We start from the raw sequence: 21,693 nt of genomic DNA, 5'->3' as shown, positions 1-21,693 counted from the left end.
TTCAGCTGGAGTTTTATCTGGTCCTCGCTGGGCCTGACTGCCATGGCCTTCGTTACGGGAGCCCTGGGAATGTGGGTACCGCTGTTTCTTTACAGGGCTCAGGTTGTCCAGGGCATTGTATCGCCATGCCTCCAAGAATCATGCAATTCATCTAACAGGTGAGGTGCGCATGACTGTGGAAACACACTTGGAAACACTGCACAGTGCTAAATCACAGTTTGTTTCCAAAGGCAGAAGGTAGGATGTGACTGTGAACACTTCTTGTGAAGGCAATTGTGTGTGAATGTTAGACTAAATTGCTTCCAGGTATGCTGAGACACTCCTATTTGCTTTGTTTATAATCACTCGGTTAACTGGGAAGAGGCTGCCAGCCCTATTGAAGTAAAGTGGAAAGAAGCAGTAACAGGAACACGTGCAGGAAAAAAGGAGCAGCTCTATCAAGGAGACTTCAGTTGACAATTGACTGTGCATCCCAAGCTGCTTAAATACCCATTTAAGTATGTTTAGATCCCGTGTTTTGGTAACTTTCCTATTATTTTCTTGTTAGTCTGGTTTTAAAACTCCTGCCATGTTGGCCAGGTCATTGTGATTCCCAGCATAAAGCAAGCTTGATGAATTTGATCTAGTGTCCTATCATTACATCAAAACAGGATAATTTGGTCTTGTGAGTAACTGTCAGCAGAGCTCTGCTTACAGAGGCTATCCAGACCAATAAAGATTCATGAATAAGTATCAAAAGTTGGATGGGCGAGGGGAATTTACAACAGGAGAGGACTTTGAAGGAATCATAATACAACATTTTGGAGATTACTTTTCCCCAGCTAGGCAGAGAATTTTTTTCCTTATCCAGAATAGAAAAATGTAAAGTGTCCCTCTTGAGTCTTCATGGCTTCCCTCAATAACGGTGAGCACTGCGGCACTTCTCTTCTGTGTACTGACTCCCTACCAGTGGCCTCCATACAAGTGTCCCTACCTTTCTTCTGGAGGTATCCCAAATCTGGTTTCAGTCTCTGCCTTCATGATGGATTTCCAAGAACTAACTGCTTACTACATTGTCTTTCCAGATAAAAACAATTAAAGGGAAAAGCAGTAATCGTACCTTGAGTGTGTCCTCTGGTAATGGGGTTCTTTTGCTTTTCTTCAATGGAATAACTGAGTCAAATCAAAAGTGGTTTCCAAGTTGTAGTGTAACCAGAGGGACTGAATAGTCATCCACAAGTACTTCAGTGGGAAATGCAATTGTCCTTCCATGGATACCACCATTGGCACATTACTTAACAGCGGATTATGCTGAGGAAGGGAGTGAACTCAGGAGTCTGGCTCAGAGTAGGCAGAGAAGGGAAGCTGGACAGTTTAAACTGTCTGTGTCTGTTAACATATACAGTTTAAATACTTCCTTTATTAAGCTGAAGGTGTTCGCCTATGTTTTGTTTTCCAATCCACCTTCTGAATTATTATTCCACAGTAGTGTTGCTAGAGCAGACATGATCTTCAGGGAAGTAAAATGGAGCACCTGATAGTTTAACCTCATGTACTGCTCCTTACAGGATGCTTTAAAAATAACCTTGGCATAAGCTAGTGCCAGAAGCAGCATAAGGCTGGTTTTAGACTGCTATTCCAGCAGGATGTAAAGAAACATAATATAAACAAGTATGTCAGACCTGTAGCTGATGGTGTGGGAGAAGTGGGCTGCACATTCCCAGACCTGCCCAGGGATACTTTAAGGACATTTTCCCCTCTGGCTGTTCAGCAGTTGCAGGCTTTGTTTAAGGATCAGGGCTATGTCACTTAGACTCCCTGGAAACACAAATTCAAATGGCACCACAGCTGACTCAGGTCTCAGTCCTTTCAAGGTAGATAAATAGGCAGTATGAAGTTTTTATTCAGGTCTTTGTGCAGACGCTTTCGAACAGATCAGACAGATAAGTGAGCATTCTCAGGCCCTGAAAGATCCTGTAGGAGCCTTTCCCCAGGACTAGGCTTCTGTACTTTCATACTCCCTGCCAAATGAACTGTGCTTGGATTTAGTTTTGGCTGTTCCCTTTTCTTCCAGCTGTAGGTTTATTTCAACAGCAGTTTAAAACACATGAATCTTCTAAACACAGTTCCATGAATGCTTCGATCAACTAATGTCACCTTGGAACTTGCCTCCGCCGGACAAATCTCTAGGACAGTTATTCTGCCTAGCGACAATCTATATTGTCACTATCAAGCTATAGTGACAGTGGATCAGAATCCTGAAAAACTTGGAGAGTACAAATATGCTTAAAGTTTGTTATCTTGTATAGCAATACTTTTTTTTTCCTTGTAGAATTATTGAGTTCTTCCTAATCAGCCAGAAAGAAATTAAAAAGCAGATGCACAGTACTTTAAAGGAATAGATGATATCCTAGCTGGTTACTTTGCTTTGCAGTCAGAGAAAGTTTAGGAAAATGTACAGAACTTACCATGTAGCACTGTGCAATATTTAGAAGCACTTGTGCTCAGAACACAGTGCTCCGGTCCCCGTTTGCCTCAGAAGAATTATGATGCATTAAACAATCAGTGGCACCACTGGTCTTGTTGCAAGAGACTTGCTTTGTCATTACGATCTCATTTGGGACAGAGAGAAAAGCATCCATGGAAGTCCCTTTGGAAGCTGAATCTTCTAAGCTATTCAAACACATACTTTTAAAACATGAACTTGTCATTCCTGGAGAACACATTTGCATTTGCAGACACACAAAGCTGAGTGGCATTTGAAATTCTGCGTTCAGAAAATACTACGTGGACCTCCCACTAGTTAACTATTCAGTATTCTTTGAACTCTTTTGGGAGGTGGCAGATGTTTCCCATAGTCAGAGAAGTGACTCATCTCAGCTCTGCTAACTAGAGGGTTATAATTTAGATGTATATGATTCCACGTGATAGGATCTCTTCCAAGACAGCAGGTTGTGATACAGAGTTATTCCATCTGTGTTTTAGGGATGACTGAGTAGATGATTGGTTCACAGGGTAACCAAAATGACTGTGTCTCCTCTAAATCACTGAATGTCCAAGCCAGGTCACACCGAGAAGAGTCCTCCTTGAGCCTGGCTGCATGACACTTGCTCTGTAAATGGGAAAATACCTGCTCCACAGGATAGAGCCTCCGTTGCAGAGGCATAGCTTCAACTGAGGCTTGGGATTAAATCCGTTTAGAAGGAGTGGGAGGGTTAGATCAAGTGGAATAAAATTCAAATTCCCCATTAAAGATTCCTCTGAAACTAGAGGTGTAAGCTAACACCATTTTTTTTCCCCAGTATGGTCTTACTATGCTCACCTGAATCCTTTGTTTTGTCACCAGCCTAATATTTGGAGGCATCACCATTGGGACGGGAATCTTGGGTGTCATTGCTGGGGCAGAAGCTGCAAGAAGATTAAGGAAGATAAACAATAAAGCTGATCCTCTGATCTGTGCCACAAGCATGTTCATTTCTGCTCTGTGCCTCTACGTAGCTCTGATGGTGGCCCAGACGAACATCCTTTCCACTTTTGTAAGTGCCGATCTGTCTGTCATTAGCAAAATGTCTTCTGGGATCCCGCGGAGAAAGGGAAGGGGGAGGAGGAGGCAAGAGGTGGCTTTTGCGGAATTCTCTGCAATCTTCTAGACCATTAAGAGGTTTCAGTGACTCGCGACAAGGTGGCCTGCCAGCTAAGCACTGTGCATGTTGCTCTAATACTGCCCGCAGCTGCAGTCTGTCCTGTGAGAGCCGCGTTGTGCATTACTTGGTCCAGTAAAAAGGGCAGGCAGCCAGAGCATTACACAGTGGGCCTCAGGACCTAGGGAGTCTGCCCACACTAAAGAAGAGAACAGTAAGCCTATGTAGTTAGCTGCATGAAGCTAGAGTGTCCCTTATCCAGAAATGTAGTTAAAGGAAGTCTCAATCTTATGTTAATTTTTAATGCTATGTGACTAATTTAGTATTCTTATTTATTTTTGCTCTCTGAATACTTAAAGATTGGTGTACTTGTGACTGTACAATACACAAAGTTCTTGCTAAGAATAATTTAGCCATCACCTTCAAAGCCCCAAATCACTAGCTGATCTTCAAAGTCAAGCTTTTGGCAATGCAAACTGGAATATAAATCACTTAAGTGCTGTTCTCAGTAAAGGGAAAAACAGAAACTTACTAGGAATGAGGAATAGTTCCAAAAAATCCCTGTGAGAGGGAACTGAATGTAAACGTTATTTTAACTATAATCTGGTAACAGCTAGGGAAAGACTCCAAGCTTTTTTCCTGTGACTCCATAGCCACAATTACCATGATTAACATAAATAAGAGGATCCAAGTAAAGTTAATTACAGTAATCAACAGTTCTCTGCAAAAGGGTATTTTTGCAGTTTTTTGCTTCTAAGAATAACACTTATTCAAAGAGGTTTTCCTTTTGACACCTCAGGAATGTGTATTCCTGTGGAAAAACGCATTTACACCAAGGACAAAAACAAATGGATTTGCATGTCTGAGTGTGTGTACACAAAGAAAAATGTGAAATTGAAGATTATTTTTAGATTCAAGAGCGGAGATCTGAGTGCCAAAAGAATTAGCCATTTTCTTTTTCTGCTTCTCAGGTTCCCACATAGTCCCGCTCTGAGTATGTTCTTCAGTTCTTTTTTTGTCATTAAAGGTGGAGAACAACAGTTTCATTTGCCAGTCTGTGTTAGATGAGTGAATCAATCTATTGGTTTTGAATTACCCAAATATACCTTTTATTAGGACCGATAAAAAGAAATTTGTTTAAACTGTTTCTCTCCTTGCAAACAGCATTCTGTTTTCAAGCAGTGTGTTGTCTGGGAGGAAATTCTGAACTGGGATATGGATAACTGTGTTCCTTAAGTTTCTTCCCATGGGCAGACCGGTTGGTCTTTTAACCAGAGACTTTGCCATTTTGTCTTTTGTTTGCTGCGCTTGCTTCAGGTGCTCGTGACATGTAACGTCAACAATGTGCAGTGGTAATAAATTGTACGTAATCTAAGCGCCCGATTCTTCTAGACTTTTGCTACTACAGCTGCTTAACTATTGCCTTCTCCGGCACCAGCCGTGCCTCTCCTTGCTTTCTAAACAAGATCTGACACTAGTCATCCTGGTGTGAGAATTGGAGTGGCGTGCCAGCTGGTGCATCTAATTTGAAGGTCCCACTGAAACAAATCTTCCATTTGTGTAGGACACTAGCAGGAAACTGGCTTTCCAGTCACTGCCTACTCGGGCACGCTGATGTTAGCAAACCTGTCTCCATCACTTCACAGTGCGGAAGCTACTGAAGCAAAAAAGCATACGTCCATCAGCATGCAATTACAGTAGTTTCTGTATGGTGCTTTCCACTGTCTCGAGTGGATAATGACAGGGAACAAGACAGGTTTAATCAGTTATGGCCAAAGCTGGAAGAAATGTTTCAAAGCGCAAGAATTCTCAAGTTAACGTGAAAATATGGCAGGACTTCCAGGGTTTCTGTTGGGGTAGGCAGACTGAAATGCCACAAGATTTCTCTCCTCTTTCTGGACACCCAGTTCTTGATTTTGAAGACTATGTTTGAAAAAACAGAGCAAAATTAACTGGCTTTGTTATCTCAGAGGAGCATCTGTCTAAATCTGTTCCTGTCTCCAAAACAAGACGAAAGACGTGTGCTCTCTGCAGGGCAGCAGGTGCTTTGGGAAGTCATGACTGAACCCTGTGGCTGGGAACCTTGGACAATATTTGGTGTTGCGGTAACTTAAACAGACTTATCTTTGATGGTAATGCCGTATCAGGACGCAGTCTTGCCCTGCAACTTACCTTTGAAGGAGGCATTCTGCAGCTCTTGTCTCTGATACACCTGCCTGGTGTGGTTCTTTTTGAAAAGGCAGAAATTGTTGATCATATATGGTCCAGCCATACTGATTCCCTACTTTTTTGTTGAGGGATGTGACTGTTTAAAAGCAGAATGTGTGTTGGCACTGACATTGATGACAATCTAATTCTCTTCATATTAGCTTTAGCTATGAATGTAAACAGTCATCTACAAAGCATTATTCTCGTTGTATCCTTTGGAGACCGACTTTAAGTGTTGTCTGTTAAAAAAGTTGGGGATGCTGAAGGTGACAGCAATAAAATAGTGTTTCACTCTTTTCTAGGTACACTTAGATTAGAACGGACATGCCACGAACATGATTGCACAAATTTAATGGAAACCTTTTCTATATTAATTTAAAATAAGGACTTGAGGCAGTATGAGGAGTATTAAGAGATGGTAGGAACAGAAGGATGCACTTTAAATAGAGCATTGCTCTATTGCTTTCCTGCCATCCTCAGCCCTTCTCCCTGCCCAAGTACAGTACTTCCAGGATGTCTCCACCTGTGTTGGAGAAAAGAACATACAACTCTCTCCTCTTTATTGATTGCAGTTCTTTTGCAGTTGGATGGCTTAGTATGCCAGCTATTCAACCATACTGCATTTATTCTGCATGAGAAAGTATAAAATTGATATTGGTTTTAGACAGAATACCTTGATACAATCTGTAGAATGATTTATTACCTTCCAAAACTGTCTGGGTTAGATTTTTCTGGTGACCCTACAACTGCAATCCACACAAGACCCTAGGAAAGAAAAGAAAAGCTAACAAAGTTGTGTCTCTAATGTTAACACAATTCTGTATGAAATAATTACTCTCCGGAGTATGAGGCCTTAGCCACCGAATATCACATTTTCTTATCACGGATAATTTTTCATTAATTCCTATTCCTTTGAACTCTAGGTTGAGAGCATAACTTACTTCCTAAAGATGAATTTTACTTTCTTTTCTTGCACTAGGCATGACATGCTCTTGTTCTTAGGGGCTTGTAGAGACTAGATAACTTGGAAAAAGCATGAAGAGAAAGGAAGACTGGAAACAACACTTTAAAAGTGCTAAACATCACAAGATTCCTTTAAGGGCGGTAGACCAATCTGTCATTTGATGTATAAAGGCAGGTAGTCATCTATTCCACTGATGGTGTCTAGGATCAGTTTGGAAGTCTTCAGAACCTTTTGCTCTAACTGTTGTATTTGCATCTTGTTATATCTAAAGTGTCAGCCAGGATTTAAAGAAATCTCTCTGTTCTTTGTCTCCTTCCTGTGTCACTTTAGCCTGCACTCTCTCTTGCTAGCTATGGCACAACTGACAGAATTTACGTAAGTTCATGCCGTTATCGCTGTATAGCAGGATTCAACTGCACTTCTGCGTTTGCTTGTAATTCCTCTGTGAGTACTGCTTTGAGAACTTCACAGGCTGCAATTCTAAGTTAAGCAATAACACATTTAAAGTTTATTTGTATGGAATCAGGGGGAAAAAAGAAAGGAAGGTCCTTGATGAATTTGGATCTTCCCAGAGAGTTCAGAGAGTATTAGCTTGAAATAAGACACTGAAAGGCTAATATTTCCTGGTGGCTGCAAGATTTGACATTGTCAGTCCTTATTGCCAGGTGGCTTGGCAAAAAGCTGAACAGTGTGATATTGCTACCCATGTTAACGAACACATTTCATTTTGTGTTTGGCTCAGAGTTCTCTAATAAAAGGTGTGTCACTTGCTTTCCAGCTAAGGCTGGCTTGCAGCATCGTTTCTGTAGTCTATAGACTGTTATTGCAACAGTCATGGAATTGGAGAAGAAATATTGCATTCTGTCTCTTGCAAGGGCAAGGTCTGCCAAGGTTGTATCCGTGGAAAGACTTTGATAGTGGGATGCGTAAATCCAAGAGCTAAGACATAGTCAAGGAGTATGTGAAATGAGTGATATTCGTTATCACTGTTATCAACTTAAAGAAAAGTAATTATGTATGGAGGAAGAGATTCACCTGCAAATTAGAAAACCTGTATAAAGCATTTTGAAGGAAAAGATGTCTGGATAAAGGTCTAAATATCTCTGTACTTCAAGGAACTTTTTCTCCAGACTGGTTTGCAGAATAAAACACATGAAGAGTACAGGCAAGAAACACAGAGGAGGTAGGGGTGTCATAGGATGATGTATAATAGGTCTGGTTCTTCTTAGGAGAATGTAAGCTACTGCTCTGAAAACATCTGATAGTTTGACACTGTGCCTTTCTTAGGACTGCGTTTTCATCAACCAGATACAACATCTTGACCAAGACCTTACCGAACAAGACACTGGCACCTGTTGTTATGACGGATTTTATTTCCTAGGTGCCATTTGACTTTGTGGCCTGTGTCACTAAATAGATTCTGCCTTCTAGAACTGCTCCAGCTTAATAGTGTGGCTTTACTGCTTTCCTCAAGTATCGATTATTCTGTACAGCCTACTCCAACCTATGTCCGGGGCTGGCTGAAAGGGTTAATCTTTTCTAAGACCACAGCTGTAAGAACTGTTGGGGGCCCTACCCCTTCTCCTGATGGCTCGCTCTCCATCTGTGATGAATTAGGGAATTCCCACAGGGCACCAAGGCTTTGAGGCTGCCTGTCTCTTGGGGTCCATTTCAATTTGGAAGTTATCTCTCTGAAGGAGCCCTTAAGAGTACTTATACTGGCACAGAGGTGTTCTATTGGTTTCATTTGCAAACCTGAGCAAAGGAAGATCTTTCAGCGCTTTTTAAACCTGTGCTGAATGTTTCTCTTCACAGGCTCTTGCTTTCCTCTTCTTGGGTTCAGCAGTTCATTACAGTTTATTTGGGAGGGTGGGATATGTCTCCTATTTTGGTTCTTCTGCTGAGGATTTGTGACACAAAACAACCCACATACCTTCTCTGGTTCCTTCCCTTCCTTTTAAGATGAAGGTAGTGTTTGTAAGCATAGACAGAGATGTTTAATCTATAAGTAGATGGGTATGTACAACAGCTCTTACATAGATAAGCATAGTCAGTAAGCCTGCCTTCATCTTCATGATACAGAAGGTCAATGCAGTGTCTATAGTCACTGCTTTCTTCTTTTTTGCAGATTTTTATTGCATTTGGAGAACTGTTTTTATCTGTAAACTGGGCTGTTGTGACAGACATACTGTTGGTAAGTGTTTGTGAAACTATTGCCTTATTTCGAGTTTTTCAGCTTTTCTCAGCTTTTCTCTAATATTGTTCATAAGCCTGCATCTCGGTGGCCAGAAGGACCTCCGCCTTCTAGGAAGAGATGAAAAATTACTAAAAATACTCTTATTGATACCCTGCCACCAGTAGGGCTGCAATCACGTGCCACAATGTACTGCTGTGCAAAGACACCGGTACAATACAGGTGTGGTGGTGCAGTAGTCCAAGCTCGTTGCCAGCCCAGAAGGGAGATGTATTGATTTGGATGGAACTCATGCAAGTGGAACTCTCCAGTGCTGCTGGTACCCGCACGAGTTTGGATTTTCTGTACAGCTCTGCGTTGTTGGATGTCTGCCAGAAAATGGTCTGCGCCAGAAAGAGGGTCATTTTCTGTCTATAATCAGGGATTTTCTATTTGTGCTCCAAAGGTTTGAAAAGATGATCCAAATGAGGGAAAGTCAATATTCTGTAAACTAAAGTTAGTGAATCTGTTACCGTTCATCATTCTATGAACTATTAGCAAGTTCCCTTATTCCAGAATACAGTGCAGGTAAATTCCAGCACTTGCAAGTCAAATTCATAAGTGGTGCTACACTGCCAAAGTGTTAGGCAAGCAGCCGTGCTTACGAGACTCTTGGGGATTCCAGGGCTGACACCACAAGCCCAAAGAATAGCAGTGCATTATTTCATTTGAATTCTGTCATCAATAACGTTCTTTAGAAAGGAGCGATGTGAAAAGCACACATCTTGTGGCACAGTTAGTCTAAGTATCAATGAGCAGCTAGTTCTTTCTATCATTGCAAAGGCTTTTAGGGTTAGTAATTTTTTAATGTATTTGAGCTTTTACTCAAAGGAAAAACTTGGCAACCCTTGGTTTATGCTGTAGCTCCACAGTCACTAATCAGTGTCTGTGTAAAACATGGGACAGATATTGTTGTTACTATCACTGAACTGTGCAGATTATCACAGTCTTATGAAGTAGTTTATATGACTTTTTTTTTTTTTTTTTTGGAAATCCATAGTATGAACAAGCTGAATATAGTTTATCAGTCAAATAAGCAAGGAAATGGTCTAACCTGTTCATACCTAGTAATCAGACTGCAGAAAGCTGATTTAAGTACCAAAGTCAGAGATATTAAAATGATTGACGATCCTTTTGTTGCTACCCCTGGGCACAAGACAAAGCATTTAAATTGGCACTATCCTTTTCTACAAAGAGTAGAGTACTGTATCACAAACGAGACCCAGACTCTCTACTTTGAAGAATCTTCTCCTGTGGGTTCACTGTGTTGCAGAACGGTGAGTGTGACTGTAACCCAAACATTTCAAGCAGGAGGCTGCCTGAGAGACAGAGAGTGTTGGGACAAGTGTGGCACAGGCAAAATGCTGATGCAGTTGGTACTGGTAGAAGGCAAAGTAGGGAAATTGTGTAAAGCCATGAGGAAAAGTGAGAGAAGACACAAAGGTAAGGGCAAAGCAGAAGAGAAATCTCAGACTGTTTCTCACCCTCAGGCTAATGGTGGAAAACCAGTAGCTGAAGAGAGCATAAGCAAGAGTCACATTAGCGTCTGCCATTTTATGCAATCGTCTTTCATTCTTGGGGAGCTCAAGTCTATTTGCAGATTGCTGCTGCAAACTCCACTGTCATAATAAATCTTTCATGTAAGAACCACAGTGAATGCATTAATATGTAGCACAACACGCAGTGATGCACAATAACATGTCGCGAGAGTTTAGGACAGTAAAGAAAACTTGCAGCCTGTGGCTCATGTGGAACACAGTTGTCTGCAAAGCTGTCATCATTGCTTGCTACCACAGGAACTGAAAATTTACAACTGAGGGTCCTGTCGCTATGGTCTTAGTTGCTCAGATATACAACTTGCTTGCTATTCCTAACAGCTAACTAAAACCAAGTGGTAGAAAAGCTGAGCAGAGATAAAAGTACCTCTATTACAGTCTTCCGTGTAAAAGAATGTGAAAGTATATAGCCGAATGCTGACAAAAGGGTCTAGCTCTGAAGCACTATAGAACTCTCCTTCCACTGACGTGACCTTTCCTTCTTGCCATGAGCCTGTTTATCCTCACACTTCATAGCTTGAAGAATCTTTCTTTACGTTCTGATTGAGTTGAAGGATTGAAACAAGGTATATTTCATGGTTCTTCAACAAAGCACTGCTGATATTGGCCATTGCATTATGATCTCAAGTTACTCTTTCATGGTACTGCTCTCTACATGCTGGTTTCCTGCACTCTGGAATTTTAATTTAAAAAAAAACCAATTGCAGTCAGCATTAGTGAACTGGTTGCCTGCTTAAAACCTCAGCCAGCAGCAAGAGGGTTTTGTTTCTTGTTTGACTCTCAAAGAATGGTCAGAAACAGTTATCCTATGAGAGGAGAGCTGTACCTTGAAGCAGTGAACAGGTGCAGAAAAATTATCACTGGTCCAAAATGAAATTGTTTTATTAACTTCTATTTCGGTTTATTTTGAAATCACTGGGCTTTTGCAACAGAACCAAGTACTATTACAATTAGCATTCTTTTTACATCAGTTGAGGCACCATTGAAGGAGTTTTTTAGTTTCTCAATTTCCTTTTCTTTGAACTCCTACATCTGCATTTTAATTCTCTCCTCTGTCGTTGTTAGAGGAAGGTGATATCACTGAGTTAGATACTGCTGATATGCGATGGGGAAAGTACGGCAGGTGATTACTGTCACCTCTTCCCTTCAGTTCCTTTCTGAACCCAAACTGCAAAGTCCGCGAGGAGCTGTGCTTTCATGGAGCTCAGTCACTCAGGTCTCAGCTCGCTTAGGGAATGCTGCATCATATTGCAGCCTGCAGGAAGTCTATTGGGAGCGCCATTGCCGTATCCTGGATCCATGTAAATCCAGAGGAGGAGGAAGTTCTCGTCTCCTGAGTGACTGACACCCCGCATTTGTATTTATTTCAGAAACTTTTGGGATTAGGTACAAGCAATATTGCATCAATTGGCAACAAGTGGGAAGGTGAAATGTTTGGCAGAGCAGAGCTCTGTAGTGGTGTGTTCCCCCTCAGAGCAGACATCCAGTGTGTTACCATGAATGTGCTTTGGGTCGGATCTGTTGAATTCTAAATGTTACTAATAGTTTTATATGAAAAATTATGGAATTCAGCTGAATTTGTGGATGTCTGCTCATTCAGTGGCAATCTTATTTGGGAGTTGTGTTTCATCCTGCTGAAAACCCCTGGGTTCAGTGTATTACTGCTATTACATTGACTGAAGGGTGCCATAGATAACGACAGTAATTTATCTTTCTGCATTGTTTCCCGTGTGAAGTGGTAGGATTTCTGATAATGTGGCTGGATTTGCTAATGCATGTTCTTATTTTGCCATGAAAATGACTTTTCTTTCTTCCCACATGGCACTACTAGCCAGACAGTGTAGCTAGGAATTCATTTATGCTGCAACCTGTGGAGCTGAAGACAAAGGAAGATGCTGACTGAATGATAAGGACTTTCTTCCTTTGTGGCTAACACATCAAGATGCATTGCATGTAGCAACCTTTGTGCCTCTAATTCAGCCGTAAACATGAAGGTATATCTACTGTACAACTACAGTCATAATGTGCAAGTGGAGAAGTGCTGTAGCTGCCTTGCTTACAATACGCTGGCTTACTGGGAGGCTGTACGTGGAGTGTCCCTTACAAAATATGTTTGCCATCTGTGAGGTAATGGGACTCTGTCTTTTAGGCTTTTGGCAGCTAATAGTGTAGGAGATGCTGGAACTGGAAGCTAATATGGGGTTTGGGAAGGCCAACATGTCCCCGTCTTTGTTTGGAGGTGCCCTGGGAGGTATAGGAGCATTCACCAGCCTGTCTGTTCCATCTGCTTTTTTAGCTGACAGCTCTGTCACATAGTCTGCAGGAGGATCTCTAAAACCTCCAGAGACAGCGCAACAGGGTTTGCAAACTGCGTCTGTTTGGGGCACCCTGCTTGTCTGTCAAGGCATCTGGACTGGGATCTCCTAGGAGATGACAGTGTGAAGGATGTCATCTGCATCGCTGACGTGGCGTGGGTACCTGGGCCGTCACTGTGGACAGGCAGGATGCTATGGCTGTTTCAAAGTCCCTCTGTGGGGGAGTGTTTGGTTTCTTCTTGCCCTAGTGAATCCTACAGTGCCTTGAGCTCTTGCATATGGTTTCCATTGTGCAGAAGAACCTGAAAAATAGCACAGGCAGAGTTTGTATGAGCCTCGTAACTATAGAAAACGTCCTATCCTTCCCTTCCATTTTCCTTGTTACAGCTTTGTTCCATGTGTCTCATGTAGTTACAGATATGAGACAATAAATAAATGTGGTAAGGAGTGGTGCAGGGCACTGAGAGAGCAAAAATGCATTTATCTTTTCTCATGCCTGTAATGCTCACAATACATTAAGCGCATAACAATATTTGATTTGTATTTCTCAAACACAGCCTGTCATTATCAATAAAAGAAAAGAAATCTGAGTCTAGGACAGATGATGATATCCTTGGAAAGCCAAGAACTGACAGTCTCCAGGCTAGTACACTCTGTCATAGCAAGGTCTACTTCCAAAGCTCAGAGTTTTCTACTGTAGTTTCTTTATCCCTCTTTCTGTACAAGAGCCTGTTCTCAAAGTGCAGATGCTCAACTGGTACTCCAGGCAGGTTCTGAGAGAAAACAAAACTTGGGTAGACTGCATGCCCTCGGTCTAGGCCAAAGTGTGCCATGGCCACAGTGAGGAGGAGCTGCTGGACTGTTCCTTCATCCCACGGATGACAAGGATTTCAGCTTCCCGGTCAGCCAATCGCACATGACTCTGTTCTTGCACTGGCAGGGGGCTGGATGCAGCGTGATGGCAACATGACATTAAAGTGGTTTTCTGTAACTCTGAAGAGATGTCTAAGACATCCCTGTTTTAATATTTATTATTGTTGAAGCACTCTATCTAAATATTCCTAATGAAAAATAAATGTTCCATCCATGGTTAGAAATACCTACATTGGAGAGACTAGGAATGGAAAGGGATACAAGCTAGCTGTATGTGTACAAAGTAAGGAAGGAGGTAGTGTCTTTTAAGAAAACTGCATTGTACAGGGTACTCTTACTGGGTGCAAAGATGCTGTTTTAAGATGTTGAGTGATTTGTGTATCCAACTTTGTGGCTATTTCTGGCTAAGAGGGACACTGCCAACGTGGACTGGTTCTTTACTGAAACTGGTTGCAATATGGGGTAAGCAGGACCAAAAAGCTCCCACTGAGTGGAATGAGTTATATGAGCTTTTGAGAAACTCCCTCTCTGAACAGAGGAAATTTGGCTGTAGAAAAAAGGACATCAGTGCTCATTGCTGTGTTTCTGGCATTCCAGCAGGGCGTAAGGCATGTTACTGCTTAGAAAACCCGGGCTACAAGAAGGGCTTACTAGGCAGAGATAAGAGGACAGATAGCCAAGTTGGCTATAATTTTTGCTAATTGTGTTGGGGGAAATCTGTCTATTTTCTTTCTCATTTTAGATCAAATGCTCTGTTAAATCTAAATGGGATTCATTGCCTCGTTTCCTAAGGAAACAAGGTTTACCACAGTCTGTGTCCGCTTTCTCTTTACGTTTTGAAACCATGGATTTCAACCAAGTTTGATAAAGACTTGGACACCCTCAGGAAGACCCAAGCCTTTCACAAGCCTTGTGAAAATCGATGACCTTGCTGAGAAAAATGATCCAAATTGGCACCCCCCCAGAAGAGCTGCATTTGAGGGAGAGGCTCTGCAGCACATACATCTTGTTAAATATGAGAGAAAATGGTAGAAATAGGTTTGTGAGAGAGACATACAGCATGAAAACCATAGCAATGGAAAAAGCTTGACATGATACTTAAGCTACAAGGTGTAAATCATGCATTATTCTATGGGTTTTTATAAAAATAATGCTTTTTAGGTGTTCCGATTCTCTATGTGCTCCAGTCTTCATACCAAGAATGTATGTTGTGCTGGCTCCTGCAGGTGGGGGCTGCAAGAGGGAAAGGAATGCAGCGCTACAGAATCCATCCCCGAACGCAAACCATTACATTAATATAGCTTATCGTCCTTCCTGTTTCTGCATCTGTGCTATGGATTTGTAGTTTCAGTATAGTTAAAATGCTGTGACTTACTGGTATATATAGGTCCTGACTGCACGTGCATATTTTTTGCTCTTATTCTCACAAGACGAATTAACCTTGGTGTCTTGACATGCTTCCTTACCTGCCTGTTTTAATGTCCATTAATGGAGTTCCACCCACCTTAAAGATGTGGCATTGATGTTGCTATTGTGATATAACTACATCTTAGTGGTAGGTAAATTTTTTTTATCTAATATTCTGAGGGCTCTTTAAACACAAAGAATTATAATAAAACTCTAAGTTCAATGTGAGAGCAGGATCTTTTTTTTCCTTCTAAACCCAACTTGTCATGCATATTAGTGTTTCTTTGAAGGCAGCTATAGAACCACAATAGCTTATATAGCTTGAGTTTGTCTCTTGGTAAAACACCAGTCACCCTATTAATTAGTGTTTGAGACACCCTAAGTGATATTCAGATCTGTTTCCAAAAGAATCAAGTTGGGGTACAGAGGAGTGGGAGAATATTAAGCATTTTGTCTCTGATATAAGCAAGTGGTTGGAAAACAAAGGTATGAAGTTTTAAAATTGCTTCTGTCTCATTCTGACTGTGAATGTTTTTTTGCATAAATGTATTATTGAACGAGAGAGACACAATTTATGTAGAATCCTACTGTACTTCTTCAGGCACAGTTGCTCTTCAGTAGCACAGACGTAAGGCCCTTATTACCCCAAAATGACTATATTTCATTTTAAAAAATAGTTCTAATCTATGTGATGCTTGGCCGTGTTCTGGATGTACGCCACATCTTCTTCTTCAACTTGTTATTTAAACTGTGTGCACTCAAAAGCGTAATCATTTTGAGGTGTTGTTACTCGACTAGCTATATCTCAGGTGCTACCCAGTTACAAGCAGCAAACTTCTGCCATCAGAGCTGTCAGCAAAGGCCACCAGCCACCTTCTGGTCTGCCAGGTTGGGTCCCCTCTCTCTGTCTTCATGTGGTCTGCAAGGTCTCAGCTGACATCATTCATAGACAGGGCAGCTACTCCAGGTTCCAGGTACCCCAGTGCCCCCCCAGCAGTCTAGGCCATGCCTGCTGACACACTGTCATAAGCGATTTTTCTCAGAGGCTGTCAGTGCTGAATCTATTACTATTTATTATTTATTATTTATTATTTATTATTTACTATTTACTATTTATTAGTAAATCAGTACAACTGGACAGGTTACTGGTTGGAGGTTTCTGTTAGTTGCGTGGCCAAGTGAATCTGTACAAGCTGCTGTGAGTCTAGGAATGGAGGCAGGGGAGTCATGTTTTTCCTACTTTATTGTCATTCTGCCTTGTGTGTTGCTTTCTTGAATGTTTTTTTCCTCAACAAAACATCCAGTGTACTCTTTTGCTCAGAATAACTTCTCTGTCTCCAAACTTGTAAAAAGCGTTTGAATATGAAATATATAAAAATGAATATATTCCTCTCTCTAGGATGTTATATAAGTAGTTGGCCATTCATGAGATTCACTCTGTTAATATTCATTCTCCTGTGGGTTGTGTTTTGTTTCAGTATGTTGTGACACCAAGACGGCAGTCTACAGCTATTGCCCTGCAGATTTTGGTGAGCCATTTGCTGGGAGATGCAGGCAGCCCATATCTCATTGGGATTGTAAGTGAATTCTCTGCATATTGAGCTTTCCTTAGGGTAAAGCTTTTAGAAACTGAAAGACAAACACTCACAGATTGTAGGCACTTCCTGGTCCAAAATTAGAAGTTACTCAAATTGGTGACCTTGATACTAGAATACAGAAAGACATTTTTCTAAACATTTTTACGTGAATGCAACTCCTGGTCCTGTGCCACTGCAGGTATGTAGAATATAATTCTATTCCTGTAGGTGTGAGTAGTTCCATGCAGTGTGTAGAAATTTATTTTGATTTTAAATGTGCAAACTCATAAATTTTTGAAGGCATACATTTTTGCAACAACAGTGTCATGGGTATTGTACTTGGATTTAAGTGCTTTCTGCTACGTTTGTGAGGAGTTTCATGGAAATTAATCAAGTACCATAAAACCTAAGACTCTTAGTTCAAATCTTGAAGTTTGAAATCTTGCAATTAGTCAATGGTCTCTTGAAAATCAGAACAAAAGTGACTGCAATGGTTGCCTTTTGATACTACTTGGCATTCAAAGCTCCGGGTTCAACTTACCTTACCCTTGCATTCCCATATTGCTTGAGACCTGGTTTCTCTGCCCTTCCTGCATTTACTTGATCTTACGTGCTTCTGGACAAAGCAGCCTAGTGCTCTTTTCTCTCTGCAGTTCATTTGTTTTAGTTCCAGTGGATGATATCTGTCAGTGTTGTTTCCTTCCTTCATTGTTTTTGATTTAAGACACAGTAATTCTGCACACAGTAGCTAACCGATCACCCACTTTGATTCTTCTGCTTTACGGGATGTGGGAGAGAGAGTGAGTTGTTGCTGTCGTTGTTTTAAAGTTTTGTTTATATGGAAGTTTATTTTAAGAAGTTCACCTCAGGAATATCTGTTCTTTCTTTGTCACACGTTAACAGTGTTAGGGTTAGACAGGGCCAGACAGAAGTGCCCGAGTGAGCTGTGCTGTTGCTGGTCCAGCCAGACAGGAGATCCCCCTTGTCCTCAACCGGGTGAAAACCAGAGTCTCAACTGTCTGATCTGCCTGGCAGAGAAGACGGCCCCCTCTCAGTGAGAGATTCCTCCTGCTGGCTCTCTTTTTTTGGCAAATGAAGAGACCACTTTGCTCACTGGTGTGTATTGTGAAACTATTGCCCTCGCACTGACTTGGCTGTACACATGGGGGAACGTAATAACCGACATCCCTGTGTCATGAAAAATGGCTGAAATGGTATGCAAAAATGGGAGGTATCTTAGAAGCTGAAATATGTCTTGTGCATTCTCCCTTTGACTGTTGTATTGATTTATGTTTCCTGCCTGAAAGACGAAAATGTTTGTATCTCTCACCCACTGTTCTTTGCCACCTTTGAGGCACAGGCCGAACTGAGGCTTCCTGCTGAATGCGCTGCTGCACCCTGCTAGTAACTGCGTGCAGAATACTTCTTATGCAGTACCTTGCATGCGGTTGCCTTAAATAGCAGCTAATCAAAAAGGGTGAAGACAAAAAAAGCTTATCCAGATGAGATTAACCTCAGGTAACCTTGCAACTTTGCAAAGAACAGAGACAATAAATCCAGGAATAAAACTGCTGTATGTCCAAGTGGGGTCCTATGCAATAAGCACACCGTATTCTCTTCTGGAGTGCTTCTGTGAACCCGTATACCAACGCTGCCCGTGTCTGCTGTTGATTAACCACCAAATCTTCTGCATTCATGTCTTGCTATTGTTTACTGACCTGCTCCAGCTAGCCCTTTAGCTTAAATACTGGCTGGAGAGTCAGGGAGTAGTCTTTTTTAGTCTGTTTTTCTCCCCTCGGTGCTCCAGAGATTTTCTTACAAAGCATTTTAAAATTAAATGCATTAGGTTTGTATTTTGGCCATTATGCTTCCTGTAGTCCCTAGGTGCCCATTTACAGTTGATCTTGCTCTTATCTGCCTAAACTGTCATAAATAATCATACTGAACCCAGCAAAGGTTGAAGAGTCTCGTATTTGTGTATTTCAAGTTACGTAGCATACTCTAACCATCGAGAACACGTGGGAATAAAAATGACTGCATTCAACGGTCATCGTTTTGTTTATGGTAAGAAGAGATTTTAAGTTCCTGGGTTAAGTATTGAATCTTATTGAGTTTCTTGAAATCAGCTTTTCTTTCTGTCTACAAAAATAAAATCCGTGTGTATCATGTATAACTTTTACAACCTTATCCTCCAGCCAGTGCAAAAAGCAGCTGCCTCGTATCTTCTTCTTCCCAGTTCCACATAATGTCACTCTGTGACTCCTCAAATGCCTTTTGCCTGCAAAGCAGACTCCACTCTTGTCTCTCAAATTAATTTCCAGCTCTTCCCTTTTTAAAGAGTGTTTGTGCCTGTATTGATGCCAATCCCTTGTTTCTTTCCATGTGATGCTGTTTAGGGATGGATAAAGTTATCGAATAACATCAAGAAATGATAAAGGTCATTGCCAAATGTCTGTCCTGTGCTAGCTGTCTGGAGATGGGCTAGAAAATGGTAAAATGAGTTAATGTTTACCAAACATAAACATTGGTTGCAGTATTTCCTACTCTTGAGGCACTGAAAGTATAAAAGAACATGAGATTCCTTGACCAAATGGAAGCTGGACAGCAGTGAAGTACAGGTGTATCGGGTACTGGGTTTGACAAACGTTGGTGGCGGGCTTTTCGTCCCTATCTGCCTAGTTTTATTCTTTTCATGGACCACACTGTAACCGGTCTGCTTAAACCAGGAGAGGATGATGATGTTATCCCAGATTAATGACAGCCTTGTTCACTCCCTAGATCTCCAATGCCATCCAGGCCAAGAATGCTCACTCCTTGCAGTGGAGTTTCTGGAGCATGCAGTACAGCTTCATCGTGTGTGCTTTTGTTGGTGTCTTTGGAGGAGGTTTTTTCCTCCTGACATCTTTCTGCATTGAGGAAGATCGTAAGGAAGCACAGCGGCTTTGAGGTTTCCGTATATCTTTATAACTTCTAAACCTGTATCGATTGCTTTCCTGTTCATACACTAGCCGTGATATCGGCTCTGTAAACTTAAAACACAAATGCCTGCATTATGTTAATACCACATTAGTTTCTATAAAAAATAAAGGCAAAATCCCAGCACAGTCTCAGGTTAAACACACCTCCCATATTGAACAAAACAGCCTGCAGAACACACAAGGATCAGGGCAGTGCTATTAGTGACACCTCCAAAATGCTGCAGTATAGGGAGGTAATAAAATAGCTTTTCTGTAATGCATCATTACAGACTTCAGGGCAGGTGCGGTTCTTTCTCTGCTCTGGTCTTTCTGAGCCTAGTATAACCAGTCCTAGCTCTCTGTAATACTTCTCCCTCTTCCCTGAAAGAAGTCATATTCAAAGTGTAAAAGACTTAAAGAAAACCTGTTGAATTGGACAGAACACTGTCCTGAATCACCTAGATTCTTACAACTTCCTTCTGCTCTGACTTGGTTTTCTAGGTACCAGAAATGAATGCTGTCTTTCAAATGAAGATGAACTCTGAGGCAAGATTTGCAAAGAAGAAAAGAATGTCCTCCCCTTTTTCTTTCCTTTCGCTTAATAAGATACGGCTAGAGAAAAGGCCAAATAACAATTCCTCCATATGGCAGAAAATCCTGCATACTGACTTTTTTGGATGCTTTTGACTGTGAGTCAAAAATTGCTACTGCATTGGCATATGGCAGCCCTCCCCCATCTGCAGAACAGGCACGAGTATTCTGTGGAGCTGGGGAGCTCCAGAAGGTAGCGTATAGAGCTGTCACAGGCACGACGGCTAACCTAAACAAGACAGTAGCATTTAAGGCAGAATGTCTCGTGGAGATTAGAAAGGGAGGCCTATGAATTCTCAGCAGGATAAGATTTGCCTGTAGAATTTGGAAGATGTAGATAGTACACAAAATGTTTTCACTTGTCTGAAATGACCGAGAGAAGCAGAAACTATCAAAGTCAGCATCAGATTCAAGAGTGGAGACTTGTGATCATTTTATATGTAATATGTTAATGGCCTCTTTCTAATCCTTTGAGGCTCTTCAGCGTATCCTCAGGCCTTGGGTAAGTATCTCCCCTCATGAGTGAACAGTAGTAGCTGCAAAACCACTTAAATACAACGATCTGTGTGCTCTTATCTCTAAAGCGCATAAGACTTTGGATGTGGTATCTATTGTCATAATATCCTGCCAGGTGCCAAACAGGACATGACTGGTGTGGCCAGCTTTCATTGTTTGAGGTGGTGGTGGTCCCAGTAGCACCTTAAAGCCAAAGCCTGAGGAAGATACCAGCAAGTGAACTGTGAAGTATTCTGAATCTTGCCTGATTCTCCCAGTAAATCATAAAGCACAATATTCCTGTAACGACTGTGAATATCTAATGTCATTATAAATAGCGTAATTCAGCAACCGCAGGTTTTTGTTTCTCCCTCTCTCGCCCTCATTTTAAAAAAATCTGTTCTGAAACCTGACTTAAACCCAGGTAGTGAAATTTGGCAGAGCTTATGCCATTATGGGAAATAACAGGGAAACTTTTTTGTGACACTCTGTAAGAGTTTAATAATTGTCTTTAAAATAAAAATTGGTATTCTGAAAGACTGAGCAACTTTTTCTGGTTGTAAAAACTAGCCAAAGCCATTATACCACTGACTTTTTGGAAGTTCATGTGGTGCCTGAGAACCCATGTCCAACAAGGGATTTTTGCTATTGGATATGGACGCATCAGCTTGTAGAAGTCCTAAGTGCTTGTCTTAATATTTTTCAGGCTGTTTTTTTAAGCTACCTGGTAGCAATGTTTGAATTGAAACCTCTTGCTTATATTCAGCAGACCTGGTGAAATTTGTAGCATTTGTCTTCCAGCTAGAGGGAGAACAATTCACTTTGCACCAGTGCCTCATTGTAGGATGAATTTGGGAGGTCTAAAAACATTCTTTAATGCCTTCTCAACTCACTGCA

General features: G+C 41.4%; 1 protein-coding gene across 2 annotated transcripts in view; it reads left to right on the top strand.

Moving 5' to 3' along the window:
* LOC309597910 (protein spinster homolog 3-like) overlaps window positions 1-21,224 on the top strand; it is a 31,124-nt gene extending 9,900 nt beyond the window's left edge. For both annotated transcript variants that reach the window (XM_082327901.1, XM_082327902.1), the window contains 6 exons: window positions 6-158; window positions 3,326-3,515; window positions 8,921-8,986; window positions 16,655-16,753; window positions 19,532-19,700; window positions 20,212-21,224. In XM_082327901.1, the coding sequence (XP_082184027.1) occupies window positions 6-158; window positions 3,326-3,515; window positions 8,921-8,986; window positions 16,655-16,753; window positions 19,532-19,699 (676 nt within the window). In that variant the 3' untranslated portion in view covers window position 19,700; window positions 20,212-21,224. The remainder of the gene's footprint in view (window positions 1-5; window positions 159-3,325; window positions 3,516-8,920; window positions 8,987-16,654; window positions 16,754-19,531; window positions 19,701-20,211) is intronic.
* Window positions 21,225-21,693: the final 469 nt, after the last annotated feature.

Source organism: Platalea leucorodia, assembly GCF_965183815.1.
Source record: "Platalea leucorodia genome assembly, chromosome: 16".
Taxonomy (NCBI): domain Eukaryota; kingdom Metazoa; phylum Chordata; class Aves; order Pelecaniformes; family Threskiornithidae; genus Platalea; species Platalea leucorodia.
Note: the sequence above shows the minus strand (reverse complement) of the source record. Positions and strands in the feature narration are given on the sequence as shown.